Here is a 13,697-nt window from a genome sequence, read left to right on the forward strand (position 1 = left end):
ATTTATCATTTTCTTGAAACCCAAAATTTCCACTACCGATTAGGGTCATATCCACAGCTATAAATGTACTGATCGCCTCGGTGATTTGCTTTGAATGAAAGCCATTAGAAGCAACAGCAAATCAGCCAGCAGAGTATCAATAACAGACCTTTATTGGTTATTTTTGTAAATTGCTTGACTTATGTTAAGTTTTGTGCCAGTAATTTGGTTTTCCTCTCACGCTTGAACTATATCTTACAGTTCATAACAACTTTAACACACACTTTTCAAAGTTGTGTGTCACAAAAACATTCCATAATCCACTCAAAACGCTATTGAAACCCATTTTCGGAGCGCAAATTACCAGTTGTAAACGCTGTAAACAGAAGTTCTAAACATTCTAATTGAAAACGCTGGTCGCTATGGCGCCCTCATCCATGCAGCTGCCAAGAAAAAAGGTCTATAGGATTACATTAACTTTACTAGCCATTTTGCGAACTAGTGCAACGGGTGCCTGACTGGAGTTGTGTTTGGAGAAGGGCGGGTGTGGTGATATGTGAACAGGTTATTGAGATTAGCTGTTCTGTGTAGGGGTCCAAGGTTGTGGGGCAACGGGGGTGGGGCCAGCACGAGCAGGCTGACACAGAAGGCAGAAAGATTGCAATTGAGTGCATGTTAAATAAAGTGATATTCTGAGTTCAAAAGCGATATCCTACTCTGTTTAACATGACAGCGGGAAAGCAGCATGTTGCCTGTTACGTCATTTAATATGCCATGTTGAGCGTTGCTGCACTGAAAACTTTGTGTGTTGTACTTACTCTCTTTTATCTTTTGAGATATTAGTCCGAATCATTCGGTTGGTAATGTGTACCAAACCGAAAGTCTCACCGAACGGCTCAATACAAATACGTGTATCGTTACACCCTTAACACAGTTGAAGTCAGAATCATTAGCCCCTTTTGATTTTTTTTTTTCGTTTTTAAATATTTAAATATAAATATAAAATAATGTTTAACAAGGCAAGGACATTTTTACTGTATGTCTGATAATTTTTTCAGGAGAGTCCTTGATTTATTTTGGATAGAATTAAAGTTTTAAATTTTTTAAAACTCATTTTAAGGTCAAAATTATTAGCCCCTTCAAGCTATATATTTTTTTGATAGTTTAAAGAACAAACCATTGTTATACACTTGCCTAAGGCCCCGTTTACACTGTTAGGTCTTGATGCCCAATTCTGATTTGATGCCTATATCTGTTTTTTTGCCTGTCTGTTTACACATTGTTTTAATTGTGACCCATATCCAATTCATACGTTTACACTTGCCATACAATTTACGATGTCGTGCATGCATAAAGGTGGGTTCTAGCATCTGTGCCACACTAGTCAAGATGGAAGAAATTGTCTTGTTTTTAGCTCTGCGAAATACGTGAAGTGTAGTATAAGCAGTGAATGGTTTAGTCCAGATTTACCCCCACACAGTTTATGTAATGGTATGGCCCTGATGTGTGTGTGTAGTTGAAGATCTAGCCTTTGCGCACACTGGTATTGGAGAGAATAAAGTTATTCTATGTGTAGCCCGCAGTGCTTGTATTAATAGCGACAAAAAGCAAAAGTTACAACACGAAGTTCGCCCAACTTAAAATTTTGAGCTTATGGTTAGTATGCTTTACGATGTCCTCCAACATTCAGAGGAATTTGTGGGCACGAGAGAGATCTCAGGTTTGGTGGGAGCAAATTGTGGCGACTGACCACTTTCCCTCTCTGTGTTTCCTCTGATGTTGTTTACCGCATCGGCATCTCCACACACGCTCCTCTTTCTGTCATTAAACCGCGGAGAAGCACCACATTGTCGCAAGTTTAATGATGTACAGAACAGAATGCCTCAATAAATCCGATCTGTCTGTTTACATGACAGTCGCATTGTCACATATCCGATCTATATCTGATTTATATCCACATATGAAGGAGGCCTGAAACCGATCTCTGAATATCTGAACGCATGCGTTTTTCTTGTGTTTACACAGTCCTAGAACAGATCTGATCCGTGTCACATGAGAGTAAAAAATTGAAATTGGGTCACATTTAACTTGTTTAAATTTGCTGTGTAAACGGCGCCTAATTAACCTAACCTGCCTAGTTAACCTAGTTAATCTAATTTATTAAGTTAATTTATTATTATTTTATGTGGACAAAATAATGCCTGCATTATTAAATAATTCTTACTAATAGCAAAACTGATTACAGAGCTTTTTCAATTAATTTCTTAGCAACAATTACAACTAAACAGCTTTACAATTTAACTGTGACTAGTACTTTTTTACACTATTAGACAGTTTTACACTTAGGCTCATGAACATTTGATTCAAGAACATTGATTGGCATTGAAGAGCTTGCTAAGTGAATTATAAAGCACTGACCAGAAAGCTAAATTTTATTTATTAAAAATAAATAAATTAGAAAAAGAGCTTTATCTTTTTGTAATAATGCAAATTAACTAAACATTGCATTTAGGTGACCAATTAAACCAAAACCATGCAAAACTACAAAATATAAATTATTTGTAATGCAGGTGAACAATTGTTGGGTTTGTCTCAAGAATATCTATTAGTTGTGCTTTTATCATTTTAAAATAGCTTAAATTATGCATGATTGGGGAACATCTATTAGCAAGTAATCTGCTGACATTGCATCCGCGCCAAAACAGTCGCTCCAAAATCGCTTGAATGAGGTGGTCTCGGCTTGATTGAAAAGAACTCTAAAGCTAATCAATTGTAGTGAGAAAGCAATACGATCCAAGCCCGGTTATATCACAGTGTTTTATGGCTATCTATAGGCATACGTCTATATGTAGAGAGAACTATGAGTAGGGTGGGAGGTCATTCCAGACATCCCAAGTCTCCTGGAAGTTTCGCGAGTCTCCCGCAAATGCAGACTACATATTTAGTTAATTAATTATTGATGTACATTTGAAATGTATATGTGGGTAAAAACATCAGACAAAACCATTTTGTTAAAATATTTATGGTAAACAAACACAAATAACAGTTGAAACTACTTACAACTAAAGAACAAAAACTACATGTAACATTAAAAATAGCATTTAAATAACATTTAACTCAAACAACTAAGCAAACTACAACTTTAATTACATGAACAATTTTTAGTTAAACAAACAATGAACTAAATAACAATAACAACAGAGCTACTAATATTACATTTGTTTAAACTAAAAATTAGTTTAAACAAGTTAAATATCAGTAGCTTTGTTGTCTGTGTGTTCAATGATCACTTTAAATGGTAGTTTTTGAACTAGCTCTTTAATCTCTCTTTGGTATAGGTCGGCGGGAATCAAGGAATTGTTGAAACTTCATGACAGCAGCTGCAGGTTTCCCTCATCTTCAGAAACGCCAACAATCTTAACCTTCTCTACAGCGACCCATCTCTCAGCTACCTACATTTAAGTGAATAGAATTTACATGTTTACATACCTTCAGAAACATCATTTTTTTAACATTACATCTTTTTTGACAGAGCACCTTCATAGTTTTTATCAAATATTGTTAATCAAAAATTATATATTGAAATGGCAGACCATGTAAGACAATCATGTATACAGAAATTACATTGTAATCCTTGATTATATTAGGTTATTATATACTATTAAATGATAAAGTTTGTTAATTTTTATTTCGATAATTTAAACAACTGAGTATACTTATGTGCACAATTCATAATCAGAAATGGTTTTATTATAATGTTTAATATAATTTAAATTAAAAAGGTTTAATATAATTTAAATTGAAAATTTTACTTATTAAATTGTGCAACTTAAAAACTTGTAAACTTCTTAAACTGTACAATTAAATAAAAAAAAGCATGTCTATTGACGTGCTTTAAAACCAGGTGCAGCGGGAGTCTGGCAATGAGGTCATTGGCGTTTCCATCGAAAACGAGCTGAGGAACCACGTATACTTGGCTGTCGCTGCCCAGGAAGTGGCAAGTGTTATTGATGTCTGACACCCTAATCACTTCAGCCACTGCTTCCTGCAAATGGCCCTCCGCAATCTAGGTATGTAAATTTTTTTTTTAAATAAATAAATATATATTAATTAAGTTACCTCCACAGTTGTATAATTAGAAGAGTGTAACTTTCCAGTTCCCTCTTCCTAAACGCAGGGATATAGGTTGTTAATGAAAACCTCATCACCCACATACAGCTCCTTCAAGGCCGCCTCCCTCCACAGTAAAATGCTCAAGATCCTCTCCAGGCATTTGATTTTGAGGTCCACTATTGGCACACATGTCCTCGTTATCCTCACCCCATGAAACTGCAAAAGTGCAATTTACAGGTGAGTATAGTAGCATTTCTCAGGTATGTTTTTGAAGTTCCTCAACACTGCATAATATGGATATTTAAATTCACCCATATTTTGGTTAATTAACCTCAGTAATTCCTTATATAAGAGAGAAATCCACATATGCAATATTGGGTGCCTCATGCCATTTTTGTAAAAAAAAATAAAACAATGACACAGATTAATTGCCAGCACACCATAAAATGAAATCTGCCCATGTAATATTTAAACAAACTGGTATTCCCTCTCTAAATCTGTAGCTGATTAAGTGTAAATTGTGCATTCATGATAGATTTTAGGTTTTAATTATGTTTTCGTTATTTGTGATTTGATTTGCAGAAGCATTAACTTGGCCAAAAACACAATTTCCCCAAAATGACAGTAAAGTATATTGTATCTAATATAATGGCTGTGACTAAGGTTAGCTGTGATTTTGATTCTCTACAGTGATTCTGCTTGGTCAAGTGACAGTTAACTTAAAACTGAAAATTCAGACATTTAATCACCCTTCACTCATTCCTTCTTTAAATAAACTTTAATAAACTTCTTTAAGTCGTTTATTTAAGTTTAAGTTATTTTTAAAATTAAAAAACCTTTAAGCTCCGACTGTTTCTAACTGTCAAAAATATCAGCATTTTTGTTTAAAAGGAAAAAAAAGGTTTTTTGTGAACCATCACTTTAAGAACATGAGTCCTACATGGTTACTTGGTCATAATTTAATCACACAATTATCTGTCTTGTGTGTGGGTAAATATGACATTTGTATATTGGCTGAAACTCTCCCTAGAGTTGATTTAGCTTTTTTGATCATTTTTTTTTTTACTATTTGTAAAACGTAACTGTTAGCATAAATTAAGAATGCAAAGAATTTGATTTTACATCTGAAGGATTTTGGAATCACTTTAGAAGTAATTTGCAAACTTTGCTTTACGTCAGACCTTATTTATTTTCCTATTTTCGTTGTCTATTCTGGGTACCTCAGTGTTGAGACAAAACAAATACACTGAAATATAGCAGTCAACATTTGATGTGAATGAAATCCTTTCATCTAAAGCTATTCAAAAACACACATTCTAGTCTCAGAACAATTTAGATTTTTATTTTTTATTTGTTTTGACTTGCTAAATGTAGAATACTATATTTCAAGACCAGACCTTCAGTTTCAACTGAATCTTACATTTTGTTCTCGAACTAGGCTTAAGCCTGGTCTGTAAAATTGGAGATATAATTGATTTAACACTGGACACGTTATTACAAAAATGCATGATTAACTCACTTCTGTAATTTGCCCCTTAAGGCCGAGGTATCCTCTGGAAAAAAAATTCTGGTTCATCACCAGTCATTTCGGGGGGAAGAGGACAGAGCGCCTCCTTGGCAGATGTCCATGCTGCTTCTGGGATGTTTTGTGGCGTAGTTTTAAATTTGAGACTGCCTGGTCCTATAAGCTGGTAAATCTGCACAAATTTTGAAGATGTAACTCACCCTTTTCTCAAATTCTGGGGTTGACCCATCTTTTTTGTTAAGGTAGCTAACCACCCCATCAGTTAGCAATTTCTATTCTTGTTCCAGTGGTCGAGTACCTCAAAGCTCTTCTTTGGATGTGTGTTGCAATACAAATATTTCAAAAGGCCTGTGGTAGGTGGTGGAGTTTCTATACTGCAGAAAAACGAATACAGACACGGGTTACTTGAGAACGTGTTGTATTAGTCTTTACCCTTTAGAATTATAGTTAAATGCAATATATTTAGTGGGAAGTGGGGTTGTTGGAATTCATAAAGAATGCTTTCATATTGGTTAATATTATTTATTAGCAAAAATATGGTTGGAATTGTAAACTAATGCTTTTGAAACACTACAATAAAATTATCAATAGCTGCAGAATTGCACTTTCATGCTCAGGCACCCGCGCTTCCTCCGCAAGTGACGTGACGTCATTTACAATCAACACTTGCAGCGTCACTCGCACTCAACAACAAAAAAAAAAACTTGGAAATAACGATGTTGTCAAATGATTCTAATACTTTAATTTTATACCATGACAGATCCTTCCAGAAAGCTACTTGTTTATCCTATGATTATAATGCTTTAATAGAACGTTAGCAAAGTAGGCTACGATTAAAATTTAAACCAGCAAAGTTGATTATTGAAATATGAATTATCAGGTCTAAAAAAAATGTATAAAAATAAGCTGCTAAAATATTGATAAAAACCTCAGGTGATTGCAAATTTGAGTTTTAGTTTTTATTTTGAATCTTTTACAAGGAGTTTTTCATTAACAGATAATAAAACAGTATGATATAAAAAATAGAAGTTTAGAACACTATTATAAATAAACAGAGGTAACGCAAAATGGTACATTGTGGAGTTTATTTTGTTTCTCTAAATCACATTATTCATTTTCTTTACATTCACAGAATACTATGTCTCATTACATCAGTTACATTTTGAAGGAAAAACCCTGTGTCCTCCATCTCAGTAAAGGCAAAACTGAAAGGTTCCAGAGTAACAGCTCTTTCTTCTGAAAACCGAGCCTTTTGTAGTTTGTCCAAAGTAATCTCAAAATCATCTTCATCCATAAAGAGTACTTTGGGTAGCTGAACAGAACCAAGCAGCACATTTGACTGTTCTGAACACCACTTATGTGCTTCCTTTAAATTTCGTAACAGTTGGTTCTGTAAAATAACAAAGAACAAGTGAGATACAAATTATAAAAAAAAACAAAAGCAAAACGGTGTGCCTCCTGTGATGATTGAAGCAGTACATCCTCAAACACAGAATACTGTACATTTATACTTGCATATCTGCCTCACAATTTATGGCGCACAATCAGATGCATATTACAGTATGTTCATTTTAAAACTTGACATTTAAAGACCATTTGCATTGTATCTGACCCACTACACAGTATGGGCTGTATATCTTTGATAATTATTCCTGTACCATATCAGGCGGCCAATCACCCCTTAGTATGGCTTTAGACTCCGCAGTGAAGTGTGCAAAAACCTTTCTGTGACTGTAAAAAAAAAATTGATAATATTGTTACAAATAATATCACAAAAATGACAAAACTTTTTATTTTTTATAATTTGTTAATATCTATTAAATGTGTTTTATTAAGTAAAATAAATACTTTACCTATCCAGCCTAGAGTTCTCCATTAACATAAAACACCACCATTTGCTAAGTTTTGGCATGTCCAGCTACTCATATCATGTAAGTTAATACCAATTTTAAAATCCTACTGACTTTAAATTATCAATTACAATTAAATGAAGAATCAATTACGGTATACAATGCAGACTTTAATAGGAAAAAAATAGAGGCTAAAAGAAATCAATCAGAGGAACAACAACAACCTTACCATTAACAAAAAGACACCGCAATCATTGTCATAAGGTTGGTCTGGAAACCCCTTTAATACAACAAAAGTGTAACCAAGGGGAGTGACACAAATGAGGTAGGATCCGCATGCAGGTTTATTCAAAGTCAGGCAAGCAAAGGTCAGCACAGGTGCAAATAGATATGTACAGGCAAATCCAAAATCGTAGTCAAACACAGGTGAGAGGTCAGAAGGCAGGCGGCAGACTAAGACTAATGGGCTAACAAGGCTAAGGTCAAAACACAAGAAATCAAGACTAGGAAACGCATTGTAGTGTTACTTTACAGATAACAAGACTCAGCAATGAGGGTTTTAAAAGTGAGCTGTATATATGTGAGTGTATTCAGAACATGAGCAGCATCAGCTGCGTGTATGCAATCAGTCAGGATCTGGAACCGGTTGTGTGTGTGGAGCATGTCTGGTTATGTAGTCCATTTATAAGCAGATTTGAAGTTCCTGTGGATGTGTGTTTACCAGCGACATCTGGTGATTAGAGCTTGCTGGTGATCATGACAGAGCCCCTCCTCTAAGGAGCGGATTCCAGACGCTCCTAACATAGTTCAGGCGGGAGGTGGAGCGGAGGCGGAACAGGGAGAGGGATGGAGGGCCAGGACCATGCAGCTGGGGCATACCTGGGGTGTGGAGCTGCAGAGGGCCTGAAGCGTGGAGCTGCGGAGGGCCTGGATCGTGGAGCGGCAGAGGGACTGGATTGTGGAGCAGCAGAGGGCCTGGATCGTGGAGCTGCGGAGCACCTGGATCGTGGAGCTGCGGAGGGCCTGGATCGTGGAGCTGCAGAAGGCCTGGTGAGTGGAGCTGCAGAAGGCCTGGTGAGTGGAGCTGCAGTGGCCCTGGATCATGGAGCTGCAGTGGCCCTGGATCATGGAGCTGAAGTGGCCCTGGATCATGGAGCTGAAGTGGCTCTGGATCATGGAGCTGAAGTGGCTCTGGATCATGGAGCTGAAGTGGCTCTGGATCATGGAGCTGAAGTGGCTCTGGATCATGGAGCTGAAGTGGCTCTGGATCATGGAGCTGAAGTGGCTCTGGATCATGGAGCTGAAGTGGCTCGGGATCATGAGGCAGCGGCCAGTCAGGAAGCTCAGGCGGCGGTCATTCAGGAAGCTCAGGTGGTGGCAGCGGCCATCCAGGAAGCTCAGGCGGCGGCGGAAATTCAGGAAGCTCAGGCGGTGGCAGAAATTCAGGAAGCTCAGGCGGTGGCGGAAATTCAGAAAGCTCAGGCGGTGGCGGAAATTCAGAAAGCTCAGGCGGCGGCCATATAAGGAGCTCAAGCGGCGGCCATTCAGGGAGCTCGGGCGGCAGCGGCTCTGCCAGCAATGGTTCTGGCAACAGCTCTGGTGGTGGCAGCACTGATGACAGCAGCTCTGGTAGCACTGGCAACCATGGCTCTGGCAGTGAATGAGGATCTGGCAGCTCTGGAGGTGACTGAAGATCTGGCAGCTTTGGAGGCAAGCAAAGGTCAGCACAGGTGCAAATAGATATGTACAGGCAAATCCAAAATCGTAGTCAAAGACAGGCGAGAGGTTAGAAGGCAGGCAGCAGACTAAGACAAACAGGGTAACAAGGCTAAGATCAAAACACAAGAGAACAAGACTAGGAAATACATTGTAGTGTTACTTTACAGATAACAAGACTCAGCAATGAGGGTTTGAAAGTGAGCTGAATATATGTGTGTGTGTAATCAGTACATGAGCAGCATCAGCTGTGTCTATGCAATCAGTCAGGATCTGGAACCGGTTGTGTGTGTGGAGCATGACTGGTTATGTAGTCCATTTATAAGCAGATTTGAAGTTCCTGTGGATGTGTGTTAAGATAAGTGAATGTAGTATTTAAAAAGTAACACTTTGAGACTTCATGGAATTTACCTTCAAGACAAGGCCTGTCTTTTCAGTACATTTTCCAGGCATTATCCTGTTTGCAATGTCTCTGTTGATTACACAAAATTAATAAATTACAGTGTTTGCAGTGTTTTTACATTTATTTTTCATGTATAAAAAGTGATGCAAAATGAAATTGTAGAACATTTTCTGAATCTGAAGTTGCTACAGGAGTTAGGGGTTATTAAATTATTTCAGCATGTTTTGTAACAAATGTACATAACATTACTGTTAAGAACTGATAACAAACAAGAGCTCAAGTCATATCATATCAATCAATACTTCCAGTATTCTCTGAGAAACAGAAGAACCCAGGAAAGGACCTAAAAATTATTATTATTATTTTTTTTAGAAAAGAAGCACATTTGGTATTTTTACAGATAGTCTTCCACTGAATCTCGCACCTAGCCATTTCTTGCTGAACAGATTGGCTTTAGAATTTTGCCGTTGTCCTCTCTCTCTGATCTCCCTGGGCTGAATTATTCTCTCTACTCTGGTTTGTGTTCCCTAGGGTATTTTTGAGCATTGACACCAGGCTTTGTGCAGCTGATATTATGTCTCCTAATGGAACCTGATGAACATTAACATAAAATTTTGCTGCAAGTCATGCAGAATTATGAATTATGCAATGAGAGAAAATAAACTGTTTTAACTATTCCCTAAATTCTTTTTATAGAGACATTGTAAATTACCATATATATATATATATATATATATATATATATATATATATATATATATATATATATATATATATATATATATACATACACACACACATATTATATGTGAAGCAATTCCTGCTTATTAATGTGGATTGAAAACACCTTTGTACACATTTAAAAATAATATAGAAAATATATCTGAACATATAATCTCCACTCCATACATCAATGAGGAGCTTAGTTATTCAACTTTCATATGACGCAAGTCTGTTTCAAATGATTGCCCCTCATGGCTGGTTTTGTGGTCCTGGATCATATTATTAAGTGATATTAACGTACATCCCAAGTTTTTTTTTTTTAAACAATTGATCGATTTGATTCAATTTTGTCTCATAAAACTGTTTACATGCATCTGATAGGCACAAACCTTCAAATATTTAACTTGCCTTTAGCTGATATCTTCATTACATAACAGTTCAATAGTCTATCTGGCTTAAAAAAAAGTTGACTTAATCATTAAACATCATGTTATAGTTAAAAACCGTTAGGTGAGTCCCAGAGAAATTCTGCGCTCGCTGCCTGTAACCTTAGCGTAAATTATGCTAGCTCACTATCCTCGACGCGTTTTTAATTTTAATTCTGTAAAATGTCCAAGAAACAGCGAAAATGGACCTCATTAAGTATCAACCTTTATTACAGCTCATGACGGACATTTCTCAAAGAGGTAATAATACAAATCTTACCTGAGACGATGTGTGGGAGCTCGACTGCCCAGCCATTTTGCTCGGAGGGCTTCCTTTAGTCTGGATTCAGTGTCTCATCACGCATGCGCACCGTTGCGATTGATGGCTCTCACTTGTTTATAAATACCTGTGACAGCGGTGACGTAATTTTGACAGTGGAGTGTCGCTGTTTGATTCGTACTCAATCAGCTTGTGGTGTCCATGGTGAAACTGTATTCGTGTTTGTGAAGTAAACCCACACATCGTAAATTTATAAGTCGTATACAGACAAAAAAAAATTGTATCTGTGTCTGTTCTAATCGCAGATTTTGGAATTGTACCCTTGTAAAATCACGAGTACGTTCCGTTTCCCTTTACGTTTCAATAATTACACGTGTGGATTTTACTTATGCACAAAATATTTATGAGTGATTTTATTCCATATCACTCCAAACGCAGGTGAGATGAATATGATCAGTCCACATGGTACAATGGAGACCAGGCATTTGATGGCGTTTTGCCCATAGTAATGGCTGTTGGACTCACCTCTCAAATCAAGACTTGTGTGACTTTTGAAGGGGTGTCTCAGAACAGTCAATAACACATGTTGTTTTTGTAAATTGTTCGTTGAAGCATTGAGTCATCGTTGCTTGGATTGTATCCTTGGGAAGCCATGGTATGTAATCCCTCATGTTTTCCTCCATGATGTCAATCCAATAAAAAAATCTCCCTGCTTACAATGGACTGAGAAACACCAAAGCTTTCAGCAAGATCCCCTGCAGTACAATAAGACACATCTTCATGAGTCATTAGGAGCTGATCCCAAGGATGAAGCTGGAAGCTGTTGCTGTATGTAATGGTAAGGTGCTCTGCAACTGAATAAAATGTCAACCCAGTGTAGGGCTGACAAAGGTATTTATTTTTTCCAGATGTAGGTGGAATCAGGTTAAGTTGTGATTTGGTGTAGCTGTGGTCAGAAACGCATGGGTCCTCCCATTGTGTTTCTGCATCACAGTTCAGGGGCATGCAGACAAGTTCATCCTCACAGCTGTCCACTGCATCACTGGCAGTCACTGATAGATCTGTGGAAATAAATGTTATTATAAACATTGTACACTAGTACATGAACTACATACGGACAATTAATATATTATGCCACCCACAGAAAACTTTGTGTAGATCTATGGGTGCTATAGTTTCAACCTTTATTTCCTGCTAAATCAAAGTTCACAAACTCCATTCAATTTTTTAGAATCTGATATTTATGCTCTAAATCAGGGGTGGCCAACCCTGTTCCTGGAAAGCCACCTTCCTGCAGATTTCAGTTGCTACCCATATCAAACACACCGGAACCAATTAAGGACCTGAACACCAGGTGATAATTACAGGCAGGTGTGTTTGATATGTGTTGCAACTGAAATCTGCAGGAATCTGGCTCTCCAGGAACAGCGTTGGTCACCCCTGCTCTAAGCCATCGTAATGAAGCCAAATTCTTACCCCCTTGCCATCCCAATGTTCCACCCGTGGCACATAGCATGCTTTAAGAGGAAACTTGAGAATCCTCTATGTGAGACAGTTAATTGTAATGACTTATCTATAGAATTCCTGATGGCCTTTTCTGCATGTGTAATTACACAAACGCAAGCATGTTAATTTGGTGATATGATGGATGTTTCTGATACTTTCATTGACAGCTCGAATGCGGTGACATTTGAGGCACAAGATGGTAAGTCACTGCATTGTAGAAATACTGCTTTAACAGCAGAGGAGATTAAAAATAAGCCAACTGTTTATTTTTGGGACGGCGCTGTTTTAAAAAAAGTTGACTCTGTGCGTAGTCCAAATGAAAAACAACATCTTATCCTAAACTTTCAAAGACCTGGCACGTTTATTTACTTGCACTCGTGCACATCTACTCGCTACCCAGAGGCTATACCATCACTCACTAAAAGCAAAAGCTGTTTTAAAAGCACTTATCACATTCTTTTCAACCTTTGATTTTTCTGAAGTGATCCACACCAAGTTTTATGTCCCGAGTGTTTCAACAGGTGCTTTCTCAACTTAACCTCAAACATGTTACATCAAGTGCTTACCATCTGAAATCTCAGGGTGCATTAGAAAGGTTCCATCAAGCTTTAAACCCGATGCTGAGTAAATAACGTGCTGAGTCTAACAAAGACTGGGATGAGGGGCTGTCATTATTATTATTATTTGCTATTTGTGAGTCTGTTCAGGAGTCATTGAGTTAGCCTAGCCAAGTTTTTGGACACATTGTGAGAGGCCCATAAAATTGTTGCACGAGTCATGGGTATCAGAGCAAAAACAAGAATGGCATCTTCTTGATTATGTATGAGCTATTTGAGAGTGTTTGCACAATATAATGTAACCTAGCTCAGATCAGTTTGGAGAATACGCAGACAAATGAAAGAGCGATTTGATAAGAGTGCTGTTTCTTGTTCGTTTTCTGAAGGAGACAAAGTCCGCACATTAAACTCCGACAAGGATCTTAAAATAAAACATGTTTATTAAGCTACACACACAGTAAACTACTCTATGTAAAACAGACAAACATACAGATACACACACAAACGCACAGTTCTGGAATGAGTGAAGAACTATAAGCTCAGAGAGTCTGACTTATGCCTTGTTTCCACTGACTGGTACAGTACGGTAAGGTTCGGTACGGGTCACCTTTATCAGGCTT

At 37.4% G+C, this 13,697-nt stretch overlaps 2 protein-coding genes and 1 long non-coding RNA gene across 3 annotated transcripts in view; 2 read left to right on the top strand and 1 right to left on the bottom strand.

Annotated features, from left to right (window-relative positions):
- The window catches only part of grk5l (G protein-coupled receptor kinase 5 like), a 785,510-nt gene that overhangs the window by 415,791 nt on the left and 356,022 nt on the right, over positions 1–13,697 (top strand). The window lies entirely within an intron of this gene.
- LOC147842838 (uncharacterized) lies at positions 6,688–10,127 on the top strand. Its single transcript, XM_087265503.1, has 2 exons — positions 6,688–8,700; positions 8,750–10,127. The coding sequence occupies exons 1-2, from the start codon at positions 8,314–8,316 to the stop codon at positions 9,080–9,082; spliced, it is 720 nt and encodes a 239-aa protein (XP_087121629.1). The 5' UTR covers positions 6,688–8,313; the 3' UTR covers positions 9,083–10,127.
- Positions 7,617–11,848, bottom strand: LOC147842839 (uncharacterized). Its single transcript, XR_015498569.1, has 4 exons — positions 11,015–11,848; positions 9,595–9,655; positions 8,658–9,169; positions 7,617–8,610 (listed from the first exon to the last, which is right to left on the bottom strand). It is a non-coding gene; the product is annotated as an uncharacterized LOC147842839 (long non-coding RNA).

The sequence above is a fragment of the Danio rerio genome, chromosome 8 (genome assembly GCF_052040795.2).
Source record: "Danio rerio strain M-AB ecotype USA chromosome 8, GRCz13ab, whole genome shotgun sequence".
NCBI lineage: Eukaryota > Metazoa > Chordata > Actinopteri > Cypriniformes > Danionidae > Danio > Danio rerio.

Coding starts and splice junctions, on each gene's coding strand:
- LOC147842838 (XM_087265503.1), top strand. CDS start 8,314: ATGGAGGGCCAGGACCATGCAGCTGGGGCATACCTGGGGTGTGGAGCT. Junction 8,701..8,749: donor CTCTGGATCATGGAGCTGAA/GTGGCTCTGGAT, acceptor ATGGAGCTGAAG/TGGCTCTGGATCATGGAGCT.